Raw genomic sequence first — 23834 nt, forward strand, 5'->3', positions numbered from 1 at the left:
TTGTCATAGCCTATCTGTTCATAGATCGTGATTCTGATCATTTCTAGATCTAAGGTTCTTGTTCAGTTATGAGATCCCAATTCTTGCTGATTCAGCTGTCAACTTAAACTAGATTTTTCAAAGTTGGTGTCTTACGCATGAATTTCACCCAGCTTGTCCCTACCTCAGACTGTTTTCTCCAAGTTAAATCATGTACACAAATCTCTGAGGCAAAAACCTCTTTGGAGCCCCTGTGGCTTTTCATTGCCTTTGTAGTGAAGTCAGGTTTGCTTGCCAGCGAAATAGCAGAATTGTTTGAAAATCTTAACCAGTGGATCTTGGTAAAGGAAGAGACTGCTTGCTCCAAATGGAAGCTACCTCAGACTTTAAAAAGAGAGAGGAAAGCACAAAAGTCAGAGACACTGCAATAGTCTGGTAGTTCTGTAGCAGTCTGTATTCCGTGTGTCAGTGAGAATGTGTGTTTAGGGAGGAAGTTTTTTGTTGTTGTTTTTTTTTAAATTTTTTTTTCAATGTTTATTTATTTTTGAGTGACAGAGACAGAGTGTGAGCAGGGGAGGGGCAGAGAGAGAAGGAGATGCAGAATCTGAAGCAGGCTCCAGGCTCTGAGCTGTCAGCACAGAGCCCGATGTGGGGCTTGAACTCACGAACCATGAGATCATGACCTGAGCTGAAGTCGGATACTTAACCGACTGAGCCACCCAGGCGTAGGGAGGAAGTTGTGAGTTGTCCTGGCCATCCGTACTTGAATTTGCTTAGGTTGCTTGCTGAGAAACATTGTCACGGAGTGCTTGACACTGATACTTCTTGAAGAAAAAAAAAAAAATAGTTACAGGTTAGCTGTGATTTGTACATAGCAGTGAAGGTCGCTGGCTCTTTAGAGCTGCTGGGGGGTATTATAATACCTCACTTCCGGAAGTTGGACTTTGTCGGCCTTCGTAACCCAGCCATGAACTGAGGTGAGAACACAGAGTTTTCTTATGTTACGGGTGAGCCCTCACGTGTCAGTCTCACGGCGGGATTGCTTATTGGGCCAAAAAGCCTCTCCGGAGATTCCAGCACGGGGGATGATAATCAACATGATAAGAATGAATCCCCCAACAAACACACCAAAAGGGTAGACTGCGTTTTCTGTTTGGAAAGGTCAGTATATGACCCCCTTGGAAAAATGCCAGTGAAAACCGTTCAGGTCAAAACTTCCTGTATTTGAAGACTTAAGCCTCCGTTTTCTGGGATGCCCGTGGGTGTGGGCTGGTTCAGAGAGGAGGGCCCTCCGTGGGCGCCGCGTGTCCAAATGCTTGCTTCGTGGCTTTTACCAGTGACCTGCCGCCTGTGGCTCTTCACGTTCCCTGTTTGTGTTCCCCGTCAGGATGACAACTGGGGAGAGACCACCACGGCCATCACAGGCACCTCAGAGCACAGCATATCACAGGAGGACATTGCCAGGATCAGCAAGGATATGGAAGACAGCGTGAGGCTGGATTGCAGGCGCTACCTGGGCCTCACCGTGGCCTCGGTCCTTGGACTGCTGGTGTTCCTCACCCCCATTGCCTTCATCCTGTTACCCCCCATCCTGTGGAGGGACGAGCTGGAGCCTTGTGGCACAATTTGTGAGGGACTCTTCATTTCCGTGGCGTTCAAACTCCTCATCCTGCTCATCGGGACCTGGGCGCTCTTTTTCCGCAAGCAGAGAGCTGACGTGCCGCGCGTCTTCGTGTTCCGTGCCCTTCTGTTGGTCCTCATCTTTTTTTTTGTGGTTTCCTATTGGCTGTTTTATGGGGTCCGCATTTTGGACTCTCGGGACCGCAACTACCAGGGTATCGTGCAGTACGCGGTGTCCCTCGTGGACGCCCTCCTCTTCATCCACTACCTGGCCATCGTCCTGCTGGAGCTGAGGCAGCTGCAGCCCATGTTCACGCTGCAGGTGGTCCGCTCCACCGACGGCGAGTCCCGGTTCTACAGCCTGGGACACCTGAGGTAAGGGCTGCTGACTGACATCTTTCTAGGAGGCCACACGTGAGGGGTGAGGACAGGTGCCAGGACCAGAGTCTGACTCCTTCCCTGAGGTTCTGGGAAGACGTGTGTGTGTGTGTGTGTGTGTGTGTGTGTGTATGTGTGGTGGGGGGGTGTCCCTGTCCGTGGACTTTCCTGACTGCGGGGTGGGGTGACACAAATGCTGCCTGTCATCCAGGCTGGAGTTTTGTTGGGCGAGCTCTCAAACATGGCAGCTCCCAACAGAGCCGGAGGAAGGATGCCTAGTGATGGCTGCTGGCCTTGCCTCTGAAATTGGCCTGTGGGCAGTGGACAGAGTGGCCAGCACCTCCAGGCTGCTCAGAATCGCTCACTGTTCCTTTATTTTCCACCCCCAGAGGCGTCCTGGTCTAGGCACTAAATTATACGGCCACCCTAGTGACCCTCCAGTAACGAATCAGGTGCAGGTTGGAGACCCTGAACTTGTGAGTTGAGTGTTTTGAAAATGTACGTATGTGGGACAAAGTTAGAAATACATTGAGATGTCATACTTTAAATCTGCGTATATAATCTACTTGGTGGTCAACTAAAAAAGCGATGGTCGTATTTTATCTCATTTATTTTTATTTATCCCAAGGTAAGCGCTTCGTGTAGATTGTCACGTTTAGCCCTCACAGAACCCTTTGCTATAGGTACTCTTCATCCCAGTTTTTTTTTTTTAATTTTTTTTTTAACATTTATTTATTTTTGAGACAGAGAGAGACAGAACATGAACAGGGGAGGGTCAGAGAGAGGGAGACACAGAATCTGAAACAGGCTCCGGGCTCCGAGCTGTCAGCACAGAGCCCGACGCAGGGCTCGAACTCACGGACCGCGAGATCATGACCTGAGCCGAAGTCGGCCGCTTAACCAACTGAGCCACCCAGGCGCCCCTCTTCATCCCAGTATTACAGATGAGGGGGATTAGGACACTTAAACAATGTGTGGAAACTAGTAACAGCTGGCCTTCGTTCGCAGTCACCTAGTTGTCATGAAGCTGGGCCTAGGTTAATGCCCTCATCATGGTATGTCTCACTTTGTGTGTACGGGACTATTTGTCTGTTTTCTCCCACCAACTGAGGAAGGGGCTGAGGACAGGGGCCGTGTCTTCTTCTCATCGCACCCCCAGTGTCCGGCCCCGGAGCGTGGCATACAGCTGGCACTCACAGGGCTCCCGGTGAACGGATAGCCTGGGATGACCGACTTGGCCGTCTCGTTGGGCTCTCCTGCCTCCTCGGGCGATATATGTTGAGGTGTGTAACCTGCCTGGCACCTGGTGAGCCCTTAGTTAATTGTGGCCATTACGGCCTCTGATCGTGCAGCTGGCAAAGCGGCCAGTATCGGCAGGCGCACCTTAGTGGATCTCAGAACAATGGGCTTTGTCATAGTTCTGGCTGGGACACAGGAAGGTGGCCCAGCCCTGGTTTGCAGCTGGGCCAAACCGGCTCAGTGTTGGCACACACCCTCTTTCGTTCCTCTGGCTTCACCTGGGCCACCCCAGGCCTGGGGGGTGGGGGGGTTAACATTGGAAGCTGCTGCCATCCTGACCGGTCCTTGGAGGGAATTGGTGTCTGAGTCACGCGCCCTGCACGGCAGAATCCTGTGTTTCGAGTCCTTCGCAGATGCCCGTGGGGCTCTGAAGGCAAGTAAGCCGCTGCTGCTTGTTCATCTCTGCTTTCTTTCCCCCTGTTTTGCGGTGGAGAATGACCAGCAGACTTGCATTAGACACCTGTCAGGTGCGCAGCCTGGCACTGGGGCTCCTGATGCGCGATGGCTACCTTCAGGGCTCTGTTGCCATGCTCCTGGGGCCCACGGACCCTTCCCGGTTGTTCTCACCATGACCGACAGCTGCCCAGCCTCTCCCTGCCAACCCTGAAGCCACTAACCCCAGCCCCTAGGGAAACCCGAGGGTAGCACCTTGCCAGCAGCCCCGGTGCGGGGGGGGGGGGGGGGGGGGCGGGGAGCGTGCTGAGGGGGTGCCCTGGTCTTCCTGGTGGCTTCTCTCCAGGCCCTTTGTTTTCCTCCTCTTCCTACCTTCAGTAAGGCCCTCTTTGTCCTCAGGTGGAGACCCTGCTTCTGGGGTGGAAAGGTGGCTAGGGAAGGTGAGACGCCTTTTCTACACGAATGCCTGGCCGCCCCCGTGACAGCCGGTCTGTGCGAGCTGGAGCGGGCTTGGCACCTCTCCTGCTGGCACCGTGTGGGCTCAGTCACCCGCCGACTCTTGGGCTAAATCTGGTCTGCGCCCAGCGGTGGCCGGAAGAGTCACGGGGCCAGAAATAGAACTTCTAAACCCTTTCGTAAAGTGTGGAAACGGGAGGGGTGGGGGAACCAGAGAGACAAAGAGCGAGGCCGGGAATCAGATCAGCTGATGTGCGCGGCCCTTCTCCCTTCCCTTTATGTAAAGCCTTCCCCGTGGCAATGACCTGATGGGCTTAGGTGCAGGGCCACGGTGAGTTCTTAGTCCTTGTTTTGTCCTCAAAGATGATTTTCTTGAATCGACTGAGCTATTTTTGACAGTTGTCAAAAGAATGCCTGTTCTTTCGTTTCTCGAAGCAAATATGCTCCTCGTTAGCTCTCACAAGAGGTACAGTGGCCCTGTTTGTTGGCAAGAACGGAATTATGGGCTTATTTGAAAACTTCCAGAAAAATAAAAGATTATTGTGGTACAAAGTGAGACGTTGTCAATAGACTAAGATATTACTAACGTTTGTCCAGTGCCTTGGGGATGACGGGGCTTTTTAGATGTCTGCTGTCATTTCCCTCTCTTGCCCTGCCAGGGTGGGGCAGGTGGTATGGGGCTGCCGCCCTTTGCAGAGAACCCAGGGTGCCTAGGTGGCTCAGTCGGTCTGACTCAGGTCACGATCTCATGGTTCGTGAGTTCGAGCCCCACATCAGGCTCTGTGCTGACAGCTCAGAGCCTGGAGCCTGCCTCACGTGTGTATGTGTGTGTGTGTGTGTGTCTCTCTCTCTGCCCCTCCCCTGCTTGTGTGCTCGCTTGTGCTCGCTCTCTCTCTCTCTCTCAAAAATGAATAAACATTAAAAAAAATTAGAGGGGAGCCCAAGCTGCAGGATCAGGGACCTGTGTGCCCTCCTGGGGGTCCCACCCCTCCCCTGCAGCACCCTGGGTCTCAGCACATCTGCTTTGTAATTGTGCATGCACACCTCCCTGGTCACCTCCTTGACCCCATTCTCACAATGAGCTGCTGACTTTTCCAGGATGTCACCAAATACTGGTAAGTTTTGATCTGACCACATTTGGGGAGAAATCCAGAAGAGAGACAAATGGCATTTGATTATCATAATTAATATATTTCTCAGTTTTGAGCTCTTTAAAGCCAAATACTGTGGATGTTGGAGCGTAGAAGCCAGTCGAATTGACTGAATCTGAGATGTAGGAGAGCAGTTTACAGTGAAACCCTAAGGTAACAATCACCTGGTCCTTACCATGTGCCGAGCTCCTTCTGCGCTCCTAACAGAACTCATTTAATCTGAACAGTCCTGGGGGAGGCACCATCATCCTCATCTTCAGAGGAAGGAACTGAGGCACAGAAGAGTTAAGCTGGTTGTCTGCTTGTGATTGTGGGAGCCAGAGTTTGAGACCAGGCTGTCTGGTTCCAGAATGTTCTTAACCTTTGGATAGATGCGTCCATGTTCGCATCACTGCTTTAAGAACACGTGAACGAACTCATCAGCAATTTGGAGTTGCTCACGGTGGGCCAGGCTGGGTGCTGGCGATTTTTTAAAAATACGTGATTCTACTGAACTCTCAGCTGCAGGGCTGGAAAGGAGAGAATGCAGAGAGGATTGCCAGAGATGTCCGGCTTGCGCTCTGCAGCCATTCCGTAGCCCATTGGTTCTTTTTGTTCAGTCAGTCAGCACGCAAAACCTGGACCTTGAAACCATAGTGGTAGGCAGCCGACTCCCCCAGCCACCTCGGGCTCCCATTCTGAGTCTGCTTGTTCTTACTTTGCATATAGTTCTAACGTTTACTTACCGACTTCTGTACCTCAAACAAGTCCACAAGTAACACATTTCAAAGGAGAGCTGCTATAGGGAGGCATGTGAACATCAAGGAAAAGTGGCAGCCGGGAGTCATCAGCAGAGAGACTGGAACCACAAAAGCAGGTAGAACTCTTGCCTGTTGACAGTGACCCGTGTTCTGTGAGATATTCATCTGGCTGAAGCTCCATTGTGCCTAATTCAGCGAGCGGGCTTTGACTGTGTGGGTTTCTAGGCATGCTTCATTCACTGACGTGGAGAGTATCTTATAAATTGGCGCCGACCCTGCACCTTTTTATCAAGGGTCTGGTTACTGACCACAGAACCACCTGTGCTTTAGAAGAAAGGATTCGCGGATTGCTTTTCGAACAGTGCAGGTTTATGGTCATGCGTGATCGTAGCATTGCTGTGTTGAAAGGGGCGGTTGTGTCCCACCCCCAAAATTCATAGGTGGAAATGAGAAACATGTCACTGGAGAGTGGCGAAGAGACCATTTTTGTTATAAAGTGGCAAGGAACTTGGCTGAACTGCGTTCATGTTCTGGTGTTCTGTGGCAGGGAGAACTTGTGAATGATGGAATTGGATTTCTGGCTGAGGAATTTTTTTTAATAGTTTTTTTTTTAATGTTTATTTACTTAGCATGCATGCCAGCGTGTAAGCAGGGGAGGGCAGAGAGAGAGGGAGGGAGAGAGAGGATCCCAAGCAGACGCTGCACTGTCAGTGCAGAGCCTGACTGGGGGCTCGATCTCATGAACTATGAGATCATGACCTGAGCAGAAATGAAGAGTCAGGTGCTTCGACTGAGCCACCCAGGAGCCCCAATGTTTAGCTGAGAAATTTCTAAGCAAGGTGTTGAGGATGCAGCTTGGGTCCTCCTTAACTGCTTATAGTAAAATGTGACAAGGAGATGTGTTGCAGAAGGGAAAGGTCGTTAAGCAAAAGGGAATCCAAACTTGAAGGTTTGGAAAATTTTCAGCTTATCCATATAGCAAAAAATGATGAAGTGGATACTAAAGAGAACAACATCAAGGGTGTGGTCACACAACTGTTTGATGTTTTCTAAAGTTTGTTTGTCTGTTTATGAAATCTCTACACCCAATGTGGGGCTCAAACTCATGGCCCCGAGATCTAGAGTTGCGTGCTCTACCAACTGAGCCAGCCAAGCTCTGTTTGATTTAATCAGGATTTGATCAGCCATTCCAGCAGAAGCCAAGAATAAAGATGGGAAGATGGGTTTGTCCCAGTAGTAACACTGTCACCTGGGACTAACGGATACAGAGAAGGGGGTGTAGAATGAAGAAAGGCTGAGAACATGTGTTATCCTCACGAATAGGGAGGAATGACTCCGAAGATGATCCAGAGATCATTGGGCTGCCACTCCCACTACAGGCCCCAGGGCCAGGTTCCTTTTTCATTGGCTTCAGAGGTTGGGTCCCCCACTTGGGGCCACTGCCGAGAGCTGCTTGGGCAGGGCCAGCCCTGAGCCCCGAGGACACCGTGTTGAACCAAAGAGGATTACCCTTAAGATCAAGATCTTAGGATCTAATGGAATTGGCCTTGCTAGGTTTTGGACTTGTCTGGGACCCATCAACCCTTTCCTCCAGTTTCTCCCTTTTGGAATGAGAATTCCTATCCTATCCCTATCTCATTAATATATTGGAAGCACATAAGTTGTCTGGTTCCACGGGTTCACAGCTGGAGTGGGATCTTTGCTTCACTGTAGGTTATACCTTGAGTCTCAGCACTTAGATGAGACTTTGCGCTTAGGGCTGGTGCCGGAATGAGTCAAGACCTTCTGGGCTGTTGGGATGGAATTGGCATATTTTGCATGGGAGAAGAACATCAATTTTAGGGGCCAGGGGTGGAATGTTATGGATTGAATTGTATCACCCAGAATTTATAGGTTGCAACTCTAAACCCTGTGTGGCTTTATTTAGAGATGGGGTATCTGAAGGAGTCATTAAGGTTCAGTGAGGTCATAGATCTGATATAAAACGCATGTTCTTATAAGAAGAGACACCAGAGAGCTTACACACACACACACACACACACACACACACACACACACACACACGTCTCTCTCTCTCTCTCTCTCTCTCTCTCACCCCTGTCTCTCTCTCTCTCTCACCCCTGTGCTCACGGATCGAGGAACGGCCATGTGTAGATATCATGAGAAGGTTGTCATCTGTAAGCCAGGAAGAGAGCTCTCACCAGAAACTGAATCAGCCAAACCTTGGTCTTGGACATCTGGGCTTCTGAACTCTAAGAAAATAAGTTTCTGTTGTTTAAGCCACTCAGTCTATGGTATTTTGTTATGGCAGCCCGAGCTAAGACGGGAACATGACACACTGGTGACTCTTGAGCCCAGAGCCCCAGGAAACCATGGGATCGATGAGCGCAGTTCAACCCTGATGAAACAGAGCTCATATTGTCCCTTCTCCGGCTCATGGCTGCGTCCTCACAGCTCGAGTGGGAGCCTTGCTTCTCTCGAATGCACTTGGGTTTTCTAGTTAGAAGTGAGAAATCGAGAGTCTCTGGGGGAGATTAAGGTAATTCCAGTAATTCCAGGGCAGATCTACCTCCCCTTGAAATCCTAGGTCTGTGATCCTGGGTCAAGCGATATCCAAGCTGGTAATTACACCGCCGATCAGATTTGACCGTCCCGCTGAGCTGTGGGCCCTCCCTCTCACATTCAAGACTGGCATCAACGGGTTTGGTTAGGACCCAGCACCATTGGCTGCAAAGCTGGGGAGTGTTTTTAAATGACCACCGGGGGTTTTGGTTCATGTCATTTATGATCATGGTTTCGTACACAGTTTTCATTTTTAGAGAGGTGTGTTTTGTTTAACTGCTTTTCATCGAAGACGTTTGCCAGTCCCCTAAAAAAGCAAAGGATAAAAACGAGTAAAAGCTGAGGAGTAGAGTGGAAAGGTTTTTGCTCGGATCTGCGTTGCTGTGGGAGAATTTGCCGTTTGCGGTTTGGCCCGGGGGCGCCTGTTCGAAGTGGCTGTAATGAGGGTGTGAGACGCTGGACACTGCAGCCCTGTGTTTGGACAGCTGCCTCTTGGCAGTGGCCACAGCTGGGAAGGCTTCCCTCGCACAGTGTCTGCCCATAAGCCCTGCTCCGAGCCCCCGAGGGGCCAACCCTCACAGAGCGCAGCCACCGAATGGCCAAGGAGCCCGTGGATGCAGAACTGGTCTAGATGGCCTTCCCGTGGGGCCACAGGTGGCTAGGACATGCCAACACACAAGAAGGCGGATGGACAGGTGTCTGCGTTCCCTGTCCTGCAGAGCCACTGCCCGGCTCCGCTCTGTGCCCGTTTTGGCTCCGTCTCTGCCGGCAGAGGTCTAGTGGGCCAGGCTGACGGCCCTCAGAATTCCCGACTTTTCATGCTCTGCTCCCGTGGTCCTTCCCAAGGCCAGAGGTACTGAGGCTGAGAAATGGGAGGCTGGCTAAGAGAATGCCAGTCAGGCATCCCAGGTGGGTCTGGAGGTACCGTAGTTCCTATCTAAATCTCTGTCTTAGCCCCAAGCAGGCAGTTGTCTTTGATGTTTATCTGGTGTGATTCAGCTCAGTAATTTGAAACGTTGAGAACGCTGAATTTCCATCCCAGGCAGGGCCGGCAGGTGCGGCCCAAATTGGACCATGCAGGGAAGTGGAGGTGTGATGGGGTCGGTGCCCTGTCCCGGAAGCAGGGCTGCGGACTCTTCGGGCAGACCTTGGCAATAGCCAAACCTGCCGCTTACAGGGAGGCGTGTCTCAGGTTTGCCCGCATTTCTGCTGCGGGAAGGACCGCCAAGGGGACAGCCCGCCATGACGGGATCACCTCCGAAGGAGGTCTCAAGTGTTGACGCCACACTCAGAACCGCCCGCCCCGTGGATCATGGCATCGTGGCCTAAAAGGGAAACACGCGGGACAGCGTTTTGTTGTCTGGCTCCTGAGACCGGAAGAACCAGGCCGGTGCATGCAGCCGTGAGCTACCTCTCGTCCTCCCAGACTCCTCCCAGGGAGGCAGAGCGTGGTCTCTGCACATGTTCTCAGTGTGGTCTGCCTGACATTCGGGAGGGTATTTTCCAGGGTGATCCTTTGTTAAGAGGGGGGACATAAAGTGCAGAGAGAAGAGCCCCAGTGCTCCCCCAGACTGCACTTTGGAGGCCATTCCTTGGTGACCAGCCCCCTCTGAGCTGCTCCCGGCCTCTAGCGTCTCTGCCTCCTGATGGGGAGCCCCTGCAGGGCTTGCATGCAGCCCCATTTGGTGCCTACGCCAGGGACACTTTCCAACCCATAAATATTGATTCAGAGAACTAGGTTTCTGCAGCTTCCGTGTGGCTGGGGAGCCCGCACCCTGGAAGGGAGCCTCCCTGGGCCGCGCCAGCGGGACAGGGCCCCAGCTGTGGGGCCTCCGTCAAGGTCGGCAGTCTGCCTCCCATCCCAGGATCTCAGGCAGCAATGTGTGTCGCACCTGGCCCATTGTGACAGAGTCCCTGAAAATCCAGGCTTGTGCCCAACTCTTTCTACCGTCCAGTCCAGGTCTGTCAGTAAACACAAGCCGTTTCCCATTTTCGCCCCTCCCTGTCCTCAAGTTCCAAGGTGATCATTGCCTGTTCCCTGTGTGGGATTCGTGTAAGCCACATCCCCAAAGGCAGTCTCGAGACAAACATTTTAATTAAAAGGCAGGAGGGCCCAGAGATGCAAACGCTCGTGTGCACGGTTCCCAGGAGAGGTGGCAGCGGCATTGAGGGGCTAATTATACTCGCGTCTCTGGGACTCGGCATGAATATTGCTGCACCTTGTCCTGACTCCTGGTCACCCCAGAGTCACTTTATCTCTACGTCCAGGCCAACAGCGAAGGCCACGCATCCAGGCTGCGGCCTTGCTGACTCTTGTGGGGAGAGGTTAGTCAGATAGAACTGAGCCCATCTGCCGGCTCCCCCACACTGGGAGTTGTCACAAAAAGTCGAACCATTTTAGCGTTTTCTCAAAGACCCCGGGTTCAGGCCTAAAAAGCCGTCACCGGATCAGGTACGCCTCTAAGAGTAGTAGGAGAGAGGGAGGCCTTGGTACCCAGGCAGCCTTTACTGTTAGCATCCTCTGGATCTTCCTGGCCGGCTCTCCCTCTCTCCTACCCACACACTCCCTCTCTGTCGCACTGTCCCCCCTCACCGTCTCCGACCTTTGCCATCCTCTCAGCCTGGCCCTGCTCTTTCCCTGTCTCCATCCGTCTTGCCCTAAATACAGATGTGTGACGGGGCGCCTGGGTGGCGCAGTTGGTTAAGCGGCCGACTTCAGCCAGGTCACGATCTCGCGCTCCGTGAGTTCGAGCCCCGCGTCGGGCTCTGGGCTGATGGCTCAGAGCCTGGAGCCTGTTTCCGATTCTGTGTCTCCCTCTCTCTCTGCCCCTCCCCCGTTCATGCTCTGTCTCTCTCTGTCCCAAAAAAAATAAATAAACGTTAAAAAAAAAAAAAAAATCTAAATACAGATGTGTTCACTTCCTAAAGCTGCGGTGGGACCACAGACTGGGTGGCTTAAAACAGTTTTCTCTGTCCGTTCTGGAGGCTAGGAGTCTCAAATCTAGGTCCTGGCAGGGCCGGGCTCCCTCTGAATCCTTCCTGGTCTTCCTGGCTTCTGCTGGCCGTCCTTGGCACTCCTTAGTTTGCATCCACATCAGCTCTCTGTCATCACGTGGCGCTTTCTGTGTGTGTCCCCTTTTCTTTATAAAGATACCAGTAAGACCTTAACTCGCTGTAATTACATCTGCAGGGATCCCATCGTGAGGTCCTGGGTACACACGTGGATTTGGGGAGACACTTCACCCTGCCAACAGGGTCTCAAAGCTGTTCTGTGACTCAGCAGGGTGGCCCTGTCGCTGTTACTGTAGTTGTTTGGGAGGGTTGTTTCACACCAGCCTGCTTTGCCCACACCCCTTCCTCTGCCTGGAATTCACTTTACGGCCCATTGTCCGCACGGCGTGGCCATCATCCATCATTTAACGCTTAGCAACTCCGCTTCGCCTCCGCCGCAGATCTTCACCTGAAACCCTCCACCCCTCCCCTGGTCACAGGTTCTGTCACAGTCTGTGGGTCACCACCGATGGGAGCTTAAGCCTCTTAAGGTTCTTTTCACATCTGTTTCCAGGTCCTTGGGATCTAGCGGGTGCTCCTAATTCATACTAGCCTGTGAATGGTGTTGGAGAGACTGGTTGTTAGGATTTTTTTGAGTGTCAGCATCCTTAGCTGGCTAGTAGAGTAATGAGTACTTGCCCTGAAAGCAAGCCCTTGCGGATTTTGCTGTGACTGGAACCCTGCCTCTTCAGTGCCTTCCTGTTGGCACACGCCGAGGTAACCAGATTAATGGCAGCTGTCATTTACGTGGGGCACTAACATGTAAGAAATGCTTCCACGTTTTTCACGCATGAAGAAAGCTGTTTTTGTTGACAGAGCTAAAGGGAGCAGATGAATATTTAAAAAGAAGTGGCTAGGGCACCTGGGTGGCTCAGTCAGTTAAATGTCTGACTTCAGCTCAAGCCACGATCTCACGGTTCGTGAGTTCAAGCCCCGCGTCTTGCTCTGTGCTGATGGCTCGGAGCCTGGAGCCTGCTTCAGATTCTGTGTCTCCCTCTCTCTCTGCCCCTCCCCCATTCATGCTCTCTCTCTTTTTCTAAAAAATAAACATTAAAAAAAAATTTAAGGGGCACCTGGGTGGCTCAGTCAGTTAAGTATCCAACTTCAGCTCAGGTCATGATCTCACGGTCTGTGAGTTCGAGCCCCGCGTCAAGCTCTGTGCTGACAGCTTAGAGCCTGGAGCCTGCTTCAGATTCTGTGTCTCCCTCTCTCTCTGCCCCTCCCCTGCTCACTCTCTCTCTCTCTCTCAAAAATAAATAAACGTGAAAAAAAATTTTTTTAATTTAAAAAGAACTGGCTAAAACCTGCCTGAGGCCTCCCCACCTGGCCCTGTCAGGGGAGGGCCTTTCTAGCTGCCCGGAGAGACATTAAAGCCTGTAAAGCGTGAGGATCTCAGACCGGCTGATCTCTAAAACCTGAATATTTCTGATTTTAATAGCATGTCTTAATTTAATTACGGAAGCCACAACCAAATCGAAGGAAAAGCGAACAAAACAGGGAGCTCTCTGTGTGTGCATGCGTATGTGTGCATATTTGCATACACGCGTTTCTAGGCCTCGGTGCCCTTATTTGTGCAGGAAGAGAGTTAAAAGGGGGGAAGTTTATGGCCACAATTGTTTCCTTCAAATATTTGATGAGCTTTCACAAGAAAGGAGGGTTTGGGTGCAGAAGGAAGCGGTGGCAGGACCCCTGGGTAGAACTTAGAGGAAGGTCATTTCAAGGCCAAGTGAGCGAGAACTTTCTTTTCACAGAGAGGCTGGTTGCTGTCCGGGGCACCATAAAGAGAATCGGTATGTGGATTGGAAGCTTGGCCTAGACGGACTCGGATTTCTTTGCTTCTTGTGTCTCTGCCTGGGTGAGCATTAAGGTTCTCTTCCTTCTGCGAAGAGTAACATTTTGTGATTCAGGGGCAGGGAAGCTTAGGTCGTGCTTTCACACCCAGAGACACACGAAGAATCGAGCCAGCAGCCAGCCTCAGCCCTTTGCTGCCAGATGCTCATTGCCCTTAGGAGCGGGACCGTTTGCATTCCGTGGCCGCGTGCAGTTCACAGATGCTTTTCCTGCCCTTCCGTCGTTTGCTCTTCGAGACATCCGCACGCAGCCCTAGGTGTTCTCTGGCATCTCGGCTCCGGGGACCGAGAAACAGGCCCCGGAAGGGAAGGGACTGTACAGAGCTACAGGGCCGCGGGAGCAGATTTGGGGTCTAGGCCTTCTGACTCTGAGGCTGCTCCTCGTCCACAGCGTGTGTCGTGGGCGCCTCCCAGGAGCAGGGCCCGGTTTGCAGGAGGCTGGGGTTGGCAGCAGACGCTGCGTAAAAACAGGCGGTAGCACAACTCTAGGGTCTGAGGCACGAAGGAAAGCTGTGCAGAGGGGATGTGTCCTGGCTTATTTCCTGTGGCAGCGCCCTGTGGCCTTGCTTCGGGCCAGGTACTTTGGAATGTAGTATCTCATTTAATCTTTCGAACGTACCTGAAGGGGCGCCTAGGTGGCTCAGTCAGTTAAGCGTCCAAGTCTTGGTTTTGACTCAGGTCATGAGCTCACGGTTTGTGAGTTCGAGCCCCGCGTTGGGCTCGCAGCCTCACTGGGATTCTCTCTCTCTGCCCCACCGCCACTTGTGCGTGTGTGCGCCCTCTCTCTCTTTCTCAAAATAAACTGTACAAAGATTCTTCTTCATTCATTTTAGAGAGAGAGCACACAAGCTGGGGAGAGGGGCAGAGGGAGGGAAAGAGAGAGAGAGAGAGAGAGAGAGAGAGAGAGAGAGAGCCTTAAGCAGGCTCTGTGTTCAGTGCAAAGCCTGATGCCAGGCTCATTCCTGTGACTCTGGGATCATGACCTGAGGTAAAATCAAGAGTCAAATGCTCAACTGACTGAGCCACCCAGGTGCCCCTAAATAAATATACTTTAAAAAAAAAATACACCTAAACCAGGCAAGCAAGCAAGTCCTCCTTGAGAGCAAGAAGGTAGAGGTCTCTGGTTTTTCTCCCAACCTAAATGCCAGCTGACCTTAAAGTCTCGGAAAGCCATAGAATTTGTATTTGTCTCCGATATTTAAGCTCAGGAGTTAAGTACAGGTGTCACCAGACTCCAGTCAGATCCTGGCGTATTTGGATCTTGCCCTCTGTCCCTGGAATTAAAAAAAAAAAAATTTTGTTAATGTTTATTTATTTTTGAGAGAGAGAGAGAGAGAGAGCACAAGAGCGAGCATGGGGGAGGGGCAGAGAGAGAGGGAAACAGAATTCGAAGCAGGCTTCAGTCTCTGAGCTGCAGCACAGAGCCCAATGAGGGGCTCGAACTCACAGACCACGAGATCATGACCTGAGCCGAATTTGGACACTATTTATTTTTGAGAGAGAGAGAGAGAGAATGGGGGAGGAGCAGAGAGAGAGGGAAACATAATTGGAAGCAGGCTCCAGGCTCTCAGCTGTCAGCACAGAGCCCGACGTGGGGCTCGAACTCACAGACCGCGAGGTTATGACCTGAGCCGAAGTTGGACGCTTCACTGACTGAACCACCCAGGCGCCTCTGGAATTTCTTTTTTCTTTTCTTTTCTTTTCTTTTCTTTTCTTTTCTTTTCTTTTCTTTTCTTTTCTTTTCTTTTCTTTTCTCTTCTCTTCTCTTCTCTTCTCTTCTCTTCTCTTCTCTTCCTTTCCTTTCCTTTCTCTTTTCTCTTTTCTTTTCTTTTCCCAGTTTTTTTAATGTTTATTATTTCTGAGAGAGAGGGAGAGAGCAGGGGAGGAGCAGAGAGGGAGACAGAGGATCCACAGCGGGCTCTGTGCTGACAGCAGAGAGCCCAGTGTGAGGCTCGAACTCAGGAAGTTCAAGGTCAGAGAATAAGCGATAGAGCCGAGAGTTGTGCTGTCTGGGGCCAAAGCCCGGTACCAGCTGCTCTGTGCACACGGTTTCCCACAGCAGGGATGCGGGGAACAGTAGCAAGCGTAGCTGTGTAGGACATTGATTTGGTTTGGGTTTGGGCCTTCAGATTCATCTTTCAAAAACGTCTTTCAGGTTCTTAGGAACTAAAGCACGAACTCTGCTCCCAGGTGTTTGTCTTTACCGCAGTGCATGGGCAGGGCGAGCCCCTTGTCTCTGTTCCCACGGCAGTCGTAACAGACGCCAGAGGCCACGACATGTCTCATTCCACCGTCTTTGTCCTGAAAAGAAAGTGGGCCAGTAAGGCAACATTGTCAGCAGTGAGTTTCACATTTAAAAGTGGCTGTCGAGGGGCGCCTGGGTGGCTCAGTCCGTCAAGCGTGCGACTCTTGATCTCGGCTCAGGTCATGGCCTCACGGTTCCTGAGTTCGAGCCCCGCATCAGGCTCTGTGCTGACAGGGCGGAGCCTGCTTGGGATTCTGTCTTTCCTTCTCTCTGCCCCTCCCCCGCTAATGCTGTTTCTCTCTCTCTCTCTCTCTCTCTCTTTCAAAATAAAAATAAAAAATTTTTAAAAAGGTAAATAAAGGTGGCTGTTGAATTGCCTCAGACGTGTGTGCTGGCCCGTTGCGGGCCTGTCTTTCCCATGAGTTCAAGTTTGGGTCAGCCTGGGCCAAGCAGAGTAGAGGGGTGTGCTTTTGCTCTGGCAATGATGTCGGCTCTTCTGACCCTAAATATTCCATCGTCCGTGTGGTCTGTCACATACCTGGCATTCCTGTCTGTGTCTTTACGTGCAGGTTCAAGGGAATTTCTGTTACAGTTCTGCCTATCACCGTGCTGTTTTCCACAAATCCGTGTGGTCTGTGAGCAGTTATTTCCCTGGATCGTGATCTAGGGGTGTATGTTGGAACACGATATCGATTGAGCTCAGCCTTCTCCATCTTGGGGGGGTGGTCCTTGCCGTGAGTTTTGAGTGAGGCCATGTCTATAATCTGTACATCAGGCTCCACCTGCCTATAATACGGGGTTTCTGCGTAGGGGTTGTTTAGTCAGATTACTAGTTCTCGGAATATGACGGCGATAAGAGAGATGGCAGGTTTCTCACCAACTTGATTGTTCTTGCCCCCGTTCCGTCCCCAGAGACGGTCTGGTCTGGAGACTGGGACTAGTTGAAAGATTTGCTTTTCTCCATCTCAGAGGCCCTTTTTGCCTTGGAAACCCCATGGTTTTATGAAATGCATGCTCTGGGCTGATCGTATGCCTGTTGGAATTCTGGGGTTTCCTACAGGAGCAAGATTGAGCCAGTGAGTGGTATGTACTTGGGGGAAGTCATAGGAGGTGTCCCTTGCACACTGGGGACTTTGATGGCCTTGCTGAAGAGGGAGAGTAGCACACTTGAAAACCCCACAGGTCCTGTGTGGTGGCTGTTGATGCTGTGCGTTTTAGGGACAGATCAGTGGTGACCAGAGAGTTAGAAAAGGCTTCCTAAAAGAAATTGGGCCTGCTTGGGCCTTGGAAGACCCCAAGTTTGGAAGATGGTGAAGGACAGAGGCACAGAAAGATACTGAACCTTGACAACGGCCAAGGACAAGGGTGTTCCTGCATCCTGGCATTGTGGGCCATGACCGAGGCCAGCACTGGTGCCCTGCAGGATGTCCCCTCAGTGGCTGCTGAATTGCTCTTTTACTGGAAGCCAAATGCCATATTAGTAGCATGTTACTTTTAACCTACAGTCAGTTATCGGACAGACTCAGTCCACGGCATGAATCCGGATCCAGAATAGACATGAAAAAGACCTTAGACTTTGGATTGAAATAGACCTCAGACTCATGTGCCATAGCGGATGTCACTTAGCTGGAGTAGAGTTCCTCGCTTGGGTCCGCCAAAGCCCTTTTCCCTATTTATACCCAGGCTGAGGATGTATGAGAACAGAAAGATGATTGCCAGAGGTGGGTAGGGAGACGGCACCTAGGAAGGAATCTGATAGCCACAGTGAAGGCTGGAGTACAGAAGAGATGTGAAGAAACAGCCTTGAGTACCCAGCGTGGGGCGTGGGGACAGGTGGCCTCTGTCTCCTGTGGGGTCTGACATTTTCACGGGGCTATGTACGTGGCACAGCTCATAATGAACACATGAAACATTCATCCTGAGTCACCAACAAGGCTTAAGTCACGTGTAGGTTACTGTCTTTAAAAAGGTGAAAAAAGGCATATTGAATTTTTTTTTTAAAGTTTATTTGTTTGTTTTGAGAGAGAGCACATGAGCAGGGGAGGGGCAGAGAGAGAAGGAGAGAGGGAGAACCCCAAGTAGGCTCTGCACTCAGCACAGAGCCCAAGTGAGGTCACGACCTGAGCCGAAATCAAGAGTTGGATGCTTAACCGATTGAACCACTCAGATGCCCCACATTTTAATCCAGATTTTGCAAACATTTAAAAAAGATTTTCTTTTAATGTTTATTTATTTATTTTTGAGAGAGAGATAGAGAGTGAGTGAGCCTGAGCAGGGGAGGGGCGGAGAGAGAGGGAGACACAGAATCCGAAGCAGGCTCCAGGCTCTGAGCTGTCAGCACAGAGCCTGATGCGAGGCTCAAACTCCCGAACCTAAAGATCATGACCTGAGCCGAAGTCAGACACTTAACTGACTGAGCCACCCAGGCGCCCCACAAGCAGTTTTTTGAAGTTGGGACTTCAGTTATGTGTTATTTTTAGTTATGTGGAGCTTTCTGTACCCGGCATTGCTAGATCTGTTGAGTGGTGCACGAGGCATGGCCTCGTTTTCTATGGACGAGGCCATGCACCCCTCTTAGAGGCATTTCTAACCTTCCCAGGGGAGTCCCTCAGCTCCTGTGTCAGCTTGTCAGCCTGGAGTGGGGCTGGCCCGGTCCGTGGCTGCTTCTGGGAAACTCTGGTACCTCTGTGGAGGTGACAGTCCTGGGGAAGGCGAGCACTGCCTGACTTTTCCCCCTCATTCCGAACTGAACAGTTTTCCTGAGCAAAGGTTCTCGAGGACTCGGAGAGCCACACAGGTAACGTCAGCAGCTCCTTTCCCGGGTTCCCTGCCCCATCCCTGCGCGCTCCCCAGGGCCGCCTGGGCTTTGGCGTAAGTGGGCTTCGAGGGAGGCTTGTGGACTTGCCCGGTTTGGAGAGTGTCTGCCCGCAGCCCTGTGCCAGAAGGAGGCAGGGCGTGGGGTGGGCACCCCGGCAAGCGAAGCCGTGCTGGAGCTGCGCCTGGGCAGGACATCCCTTCTCCAAGCAGCACAGCACGTTGTCAGTGGTTTTGGGGTAGAGAGGCTGGGAAATGGGGCCACCGGGCTCCCATCCAGCTTTCCCTCTCCTGCCTAGCAGGCCCTGACTGAGTTAGCGGGATCCCCTGGGCTCCTCTCTGCGGCCTGGCTGGACAGAAAAGCCAAACCCAGCAACCACAAGAGGGTTTGCTTTGAAGACGGGCCTGAGAATAGCCTGTGAGTTGCCCTTTAAGTTTTAAGTGTTGATCAGGGAAATAACTTTCAGCTGGAATCCAGGAGCCTAGGGATGTTTTCACCTTTCACGTGCATATGGTAGTGTGGGAGGAAATATTTGCACGCCAGCACGTCTGTGTGCATGAACTGAGACACTGTGTGTGCAGGGACTTCTGGTCTCACCGAGCCCGGAGCCTCTGGAGAGACAGTGCACAGGGAAGGGGGTGGGATGGGTGCTTATGAGGGCGGGTGTGTGTGTGTGTGTGTGTGTGCACGCGTGATCAGGCCGCAGAGAGTCTCTGGATGGAGGGGTGGGGGTGAAGAAGTTCTTGCCCCGCTTCGGAAAATACCAGAGACAGCCGTCAAGGAGGAGACCGCCCGGGTCGTTCTGAGCTGGAGAGCCACTGAGCAGACTTAAGACCTGTGACACAAAACCTCGGTTCAGGGACCCCTTGGCTTGCTCAGGGAGTCTGGACCTTCCCTGCGCTCCCTCAACCCACATGTATTCCCATCAGCTGTCACAGGGCTTGGGTTCTCTGTAGGGCTGGCTAACGAGCAGCCCCTTGCGTCCTGCCTTTGCATTCCCGGGGCTGGGCAGACGGAGGCACTCAAATGTGGAAGGGACATTGAGCAGCCGTGCGACTGGATGACTAGGGCTTTTAAAACGCACATTTGCTCGTAGGACTCTTACTTCCATTATACAGGGCTGGTCTCGCCAGATTCTCCCAGCCTCCCGTGAGTGTGCCTGTCGAGGCTGATACTAAGCCACAGCCGAGGGTAGACCATTGATTGACTGAAGCACTGTTGGGATATAAGTGGGATAGCTTTGCCATGGCCCTGCTATCAGGGAGGTTAGCTGATTGACTTCTGGATTGTTTTTAGACTCTGTGCCAAACAAGGGGAGCTGAGCCGGGGTTTGACAGAGTGTCCAGCTGATAGGTTAGGGGGCTGTGTTGTCTTTCTGTGAAGTGCACATCCCTGAGCCACTGAGAGAGTTACAGTGGCCATCCAGGAGTGGAGGGCAACCCTGTCCTGGCACCTGGGCTATTGTGAGTGACCCTGGTAATCTCACCCACTTAGCAGGGGCTAGGAAGGAAAATAAGCAGGGCTAGATAAAAATAAATTTGTAGAGTTGGTGTCAGCACGTACACTGTCCCACAGGGGCCACGTGTCGCAAGGAAAGAGCATAGGCTGGAGGTTTGTAAACCCAGATTGGAGTTCCAGCTCTCCTGTGTGCCGATCAGAGATTTTTTTTTTTTAAGTTTATTTATTTATTTTGAGAGAGAGAGAGAGCACACGAGCAGCCGTGGAGCAGAGAGAGAGAGAGGGAGAGAGAGAGAATCCCAAGTAAGTTCTACGCTGTCAGCACACAGCCCGACAGGGTTAGAACTCACAAACTGCAAGGTCATGACTTGAGCTGAAACCAGGAGTCCCATGCTCAAAAACTGACCGAGCCACCCAGGTGTCCCTGGTCAGAGATTTTTGAACGACAGTTTTCTTACCTGGAATGATTGTGGGAGTCAGACACGACGGTATGCGAAAATCAGTGCTGTATGAACCCAAGTTTTTCTTTGAGGTGGTGAGTGTCCTGACCAAGAGCAGGTTCTTCTGCCGCCAGCAGGGAGTGTGGACGTCCTCCCTTCTCTGCCCCTGTACCTGTTGGCCTTACCTCTTCCCTGCTGCTCTCCTAGGGGCCTGACCTTGGGCAGGGAGAGCCCGCTGCGTATGCCTCTACTGAGGGCCAGAGACAGCAGAGGGCCGAGGGCAGAAGGCCTCGTTAGACCAAGAAAGGTCAAGGTCTCAGCTGAGGGTTCAAGGGGTCTTGCTCCCTCTGAAACACGGAGCTCCAGCTGACCTGGGGCAGATAGGATGGAACCCAGAGGAGGGATCGGGATTAACTAATATCTGCAGGCAGCATGCACTTATGTATTTATGTGTTTTTATTTATTTATTTATTTTATGAGAGAAACAGCGCGAATAGGGGAGGGGCAGAGAGAGGGAGAGAAAGAGAATCCCAAGCAGGCCCCGCGCTGCCAGCCTGGCCACCCAGGCGCCCCACTGGAGCCGGCTTCTATCACGCGCCCTCTGCCCTGTGTGGTTGTAGTTGGTTCTGATTTCTAGAAAACCGAAAGCCCAGCCTTCCTTACAATAGGGGCGATGGGGTTTAGAGGGAGCCCCTGCACGGAGACCTGAGAAAGCTGAACCTACACTTGGTCCCTTCACCCGTTAGCCCCGCCACCATCTGTAAGGCTCTTGACCCTTGTGGGCTCCTCGCTTCCCTCGTTTGTAAACTGAGAAAAACGGGAAAGTTCCGTGCAGCCTAAGCAAATCTAAGTTATAACTGATTCCTTTCTCAGCTGTTGTCTCGGTGGGATGTGGCTAATGACATAGCCCGGGAGAAGGCACGGGAGCCGCTTGATGACGGAACTCAGTCTCACCTTTAAATTCTCGTCCCGGAGACAAATGGGGTAGTGAAACCCAGGAGCCGCTGCCAGTCTGCCAGGTTACCCTTGGTGTCCTGACTCCAGAAGAGGATTTTTTTTTTTTTTTTTCATTTAGGACCTGCTTATTCAATGAAAAAGCATTGCATTAATTTTGCCCTCTTTTCTCAGTATCCAGCGAGCAGCATTGGTGGTTCTGGAAAATTACTATAAAGATTTCACCATCTATAACCCCAATCTCCTAACAGCCTCCAAATTCCGAGCAGCCAAGCACATGGCCGGGCTGAAAGTCTACAATGTAGATGGTACGTGCCTTGAAATGGTGTCTCTCATTGGTGGATCTAGGGAGCACAGTTTGGGCAACTCTTTAGCTTCAACCTTATGGTCCGTCTGTTTGGTTCTCCCTCCCCTCAGTGTCCGTCTCTATGGTACATTCTCAGTTCAGAACCATTTTTTTGCTTTGCTTTGCTTCTCTTTTTCCTTTTCTTTTCTTCCCCCTCCCTCCCTTTTCTTCCTTTCTTCCTTTTGTTCTTTCGTTCTCTCTCTCTCTCTCTCTCTCTCTCTCTTTCTGCAGGCAGACATACTTCCAAAGGAATGTTGATTTACAGCCCACACATGTGGGAGGTTCATTCATTTTGGGATTTTCTGATTGAAAACAATAGTGATGTACGTTTCCTGCATCTGGCTCAGAAAGCCGCTTTTGAAATTTTGGATAAGCTACCCACAGACTCAGCTCCCTAGGTCCATGGAGTCCGTAACTTTTCAGTAGTTCAGGCATCTGGTGAGATACTTACAGGGATTTCTCAATCCTGGCTAGGAGCTGGGGCTGAGTGGGTGGCCGGAGGCCAGAGGCCAGCCTGGGAACGTCAGAGCTGCATTTCAGAGCTATCAGATGGTTAAGTGCAAGAAACAGGACACAGTGTCATTTCTTGCTCAGTGCCTTGGGTCAGGGCAAGAGCTTTGCAGACCCTATAAGAGGATCATATTGTTAACAAGTCGAGTGATTTATGGATGGTGTCAATTTTTAGTGGCGATATCCTCCCCATTTTTGGCAGGGGGAGGTTGTTTCATGAGATATGCACTCTGGTGGGATTCCCAGAGGGTTGGTAAATTTCACCTGCTCTGAAAACTTAGCATAAATTCCCACGAGTGAAACCAAGTTATTAACTAAGTAGTTGATACAGAAGAAAGCATGTGATCTGCCTTGTCCTTCTGAAAAGCGAAGGTGGTCTGTGGGCAGCTGGGAACAGGGCCGCGAGTTCCAAGTCTGTGTTAACAGACGGACCATATTGCCAGACCTCAAGTCCTTTTTTTTTTTTTTTTTTTTTTTAATAAACACTGTGACTACTGTGATATTCCAACATGGCTTGCTGTCCTGTGCATAATCCGTGTCTCCATGTCCCTTGGCTTTCTTTTTTTTTTTTTTTTTTTTTTTTAATTTTTTTTTTTTTTTTTCCCAACGTTTATTTATTTTTGGGACAGAGAGAGACAGAGCATGAACGGGGGAGGGGCAGAGAGAGAGGGAGACACAGAATCGGAAACAGGCTCCAGGCTCCGAGCCATCAGCCCAGAGCCCGACGCGGGGCTCGAACTCACGGACCGCGAGATCGTGACCTGGCTGAAGTCGGACGCTTAACCGACTGCGCCACCCAGGCGCCCCCCCTTGGCTTTCTTTTATCTCTGTCCTCATTCTCCCCATTGCGTCTCGTTCTCTCTCGTTGTCTTATTGCCGAAACGTGATGTTCCACATACCCTTTGTGGCCAAACTGAAACTTTATATAGCCGATGGTGAGTAACCTCTTCAGCGTACTCCGTGTGTTGATTTTGGCCAACGTTTTAATCATCTCCTCCTGAGTTCTTTCTCCATTTCCACTGATCCCAGGGGGCTTGGGGGAGATTTCCTTCCCCCAGGGAGCGCACTGAATATGAGTACAGGAGGTCCTGTCCACCCTCCTGGGAAGCTCCTTCTGAGATTTGTGTATGTGCGGGTAGGCGGGTAGACGGTACTGACAGACCGAGGTACTGGCTTTCTGCTGTACTTTGCAGCCCCATGGCATTAAAACCGTTCTTCCGCCTCCACTGTCCTTCCCCAAAGGCCCCAGTAACAATGCCACTGGTCAGTCCCGGGCCATGATTGCTGCTGCCGCTCGGCGCCGAGATTCCAGCCACAACGAGTTGTATTATGAAGAGGCTGAGCACGAGCGGCGGGTGAAGAAGCGGAGAGCAAGGTCTGTCGCCCCCCACCCCACCCCGACATAACCCCCTGTCATAGTAGACTTTTTATTTCTTTATTTTTTTACTGCCAGAATGAAATCTCCATGTGTAAACGTGACACGCTCAAGCCTTAGGAGTGTCTCCCATCCCAGAGTTTCTCATACTTCAGCGCCCTCGGGAGGGCTTATTAAAGCACGGATCTGAGGGTCCGGGCCCCACCTGCAAA

The 23834-nt window shown here is 51.5% G+C and overlaps 1 protein-coding gene across 1 annotated transcript in view; it reads left to right on the forward strand.

The window, feature by feature from the left end:
• VANGL1 (VANGL planar cell polarity protein 1) overlaps nucleotides 1-23834 on the forward strand; it is a 54437-nt gene that overhangs the window by 18121 nt on the left and 12482 nt on the right. Inside the window, exons 4-6 of the mRNA XM_086717911.1 lie at nucleotides 1367-1974; nucleotides 21566-21699; nucleotides 23490-23622. Coding sequence (XP_086574037.1) covers nucleotides 1367-1974; nucleotides 21566-21699; nucleotides 23490-23622 — 875 coding nt within the window. The remainder of the gene's footprint in view (nucleotides 1-1366; nucleotides 1975-21565; nucleotides 21700-23489; nucleotides 23623-23834) is intronic.

The sequence above is a fragment of the Puma concolor genome, chromosome C1, assembly GCF_028749965.1.
Source record: "Puma concolor isolate L17-30 chromosome C1, mPumCon1.1.hap2, whole genome shotgun sequence".
NCBI lineage: Eukaryota > Metazoa > Chordata > Mammalia > Carnivora > Felidae > Puma > Puma concolor.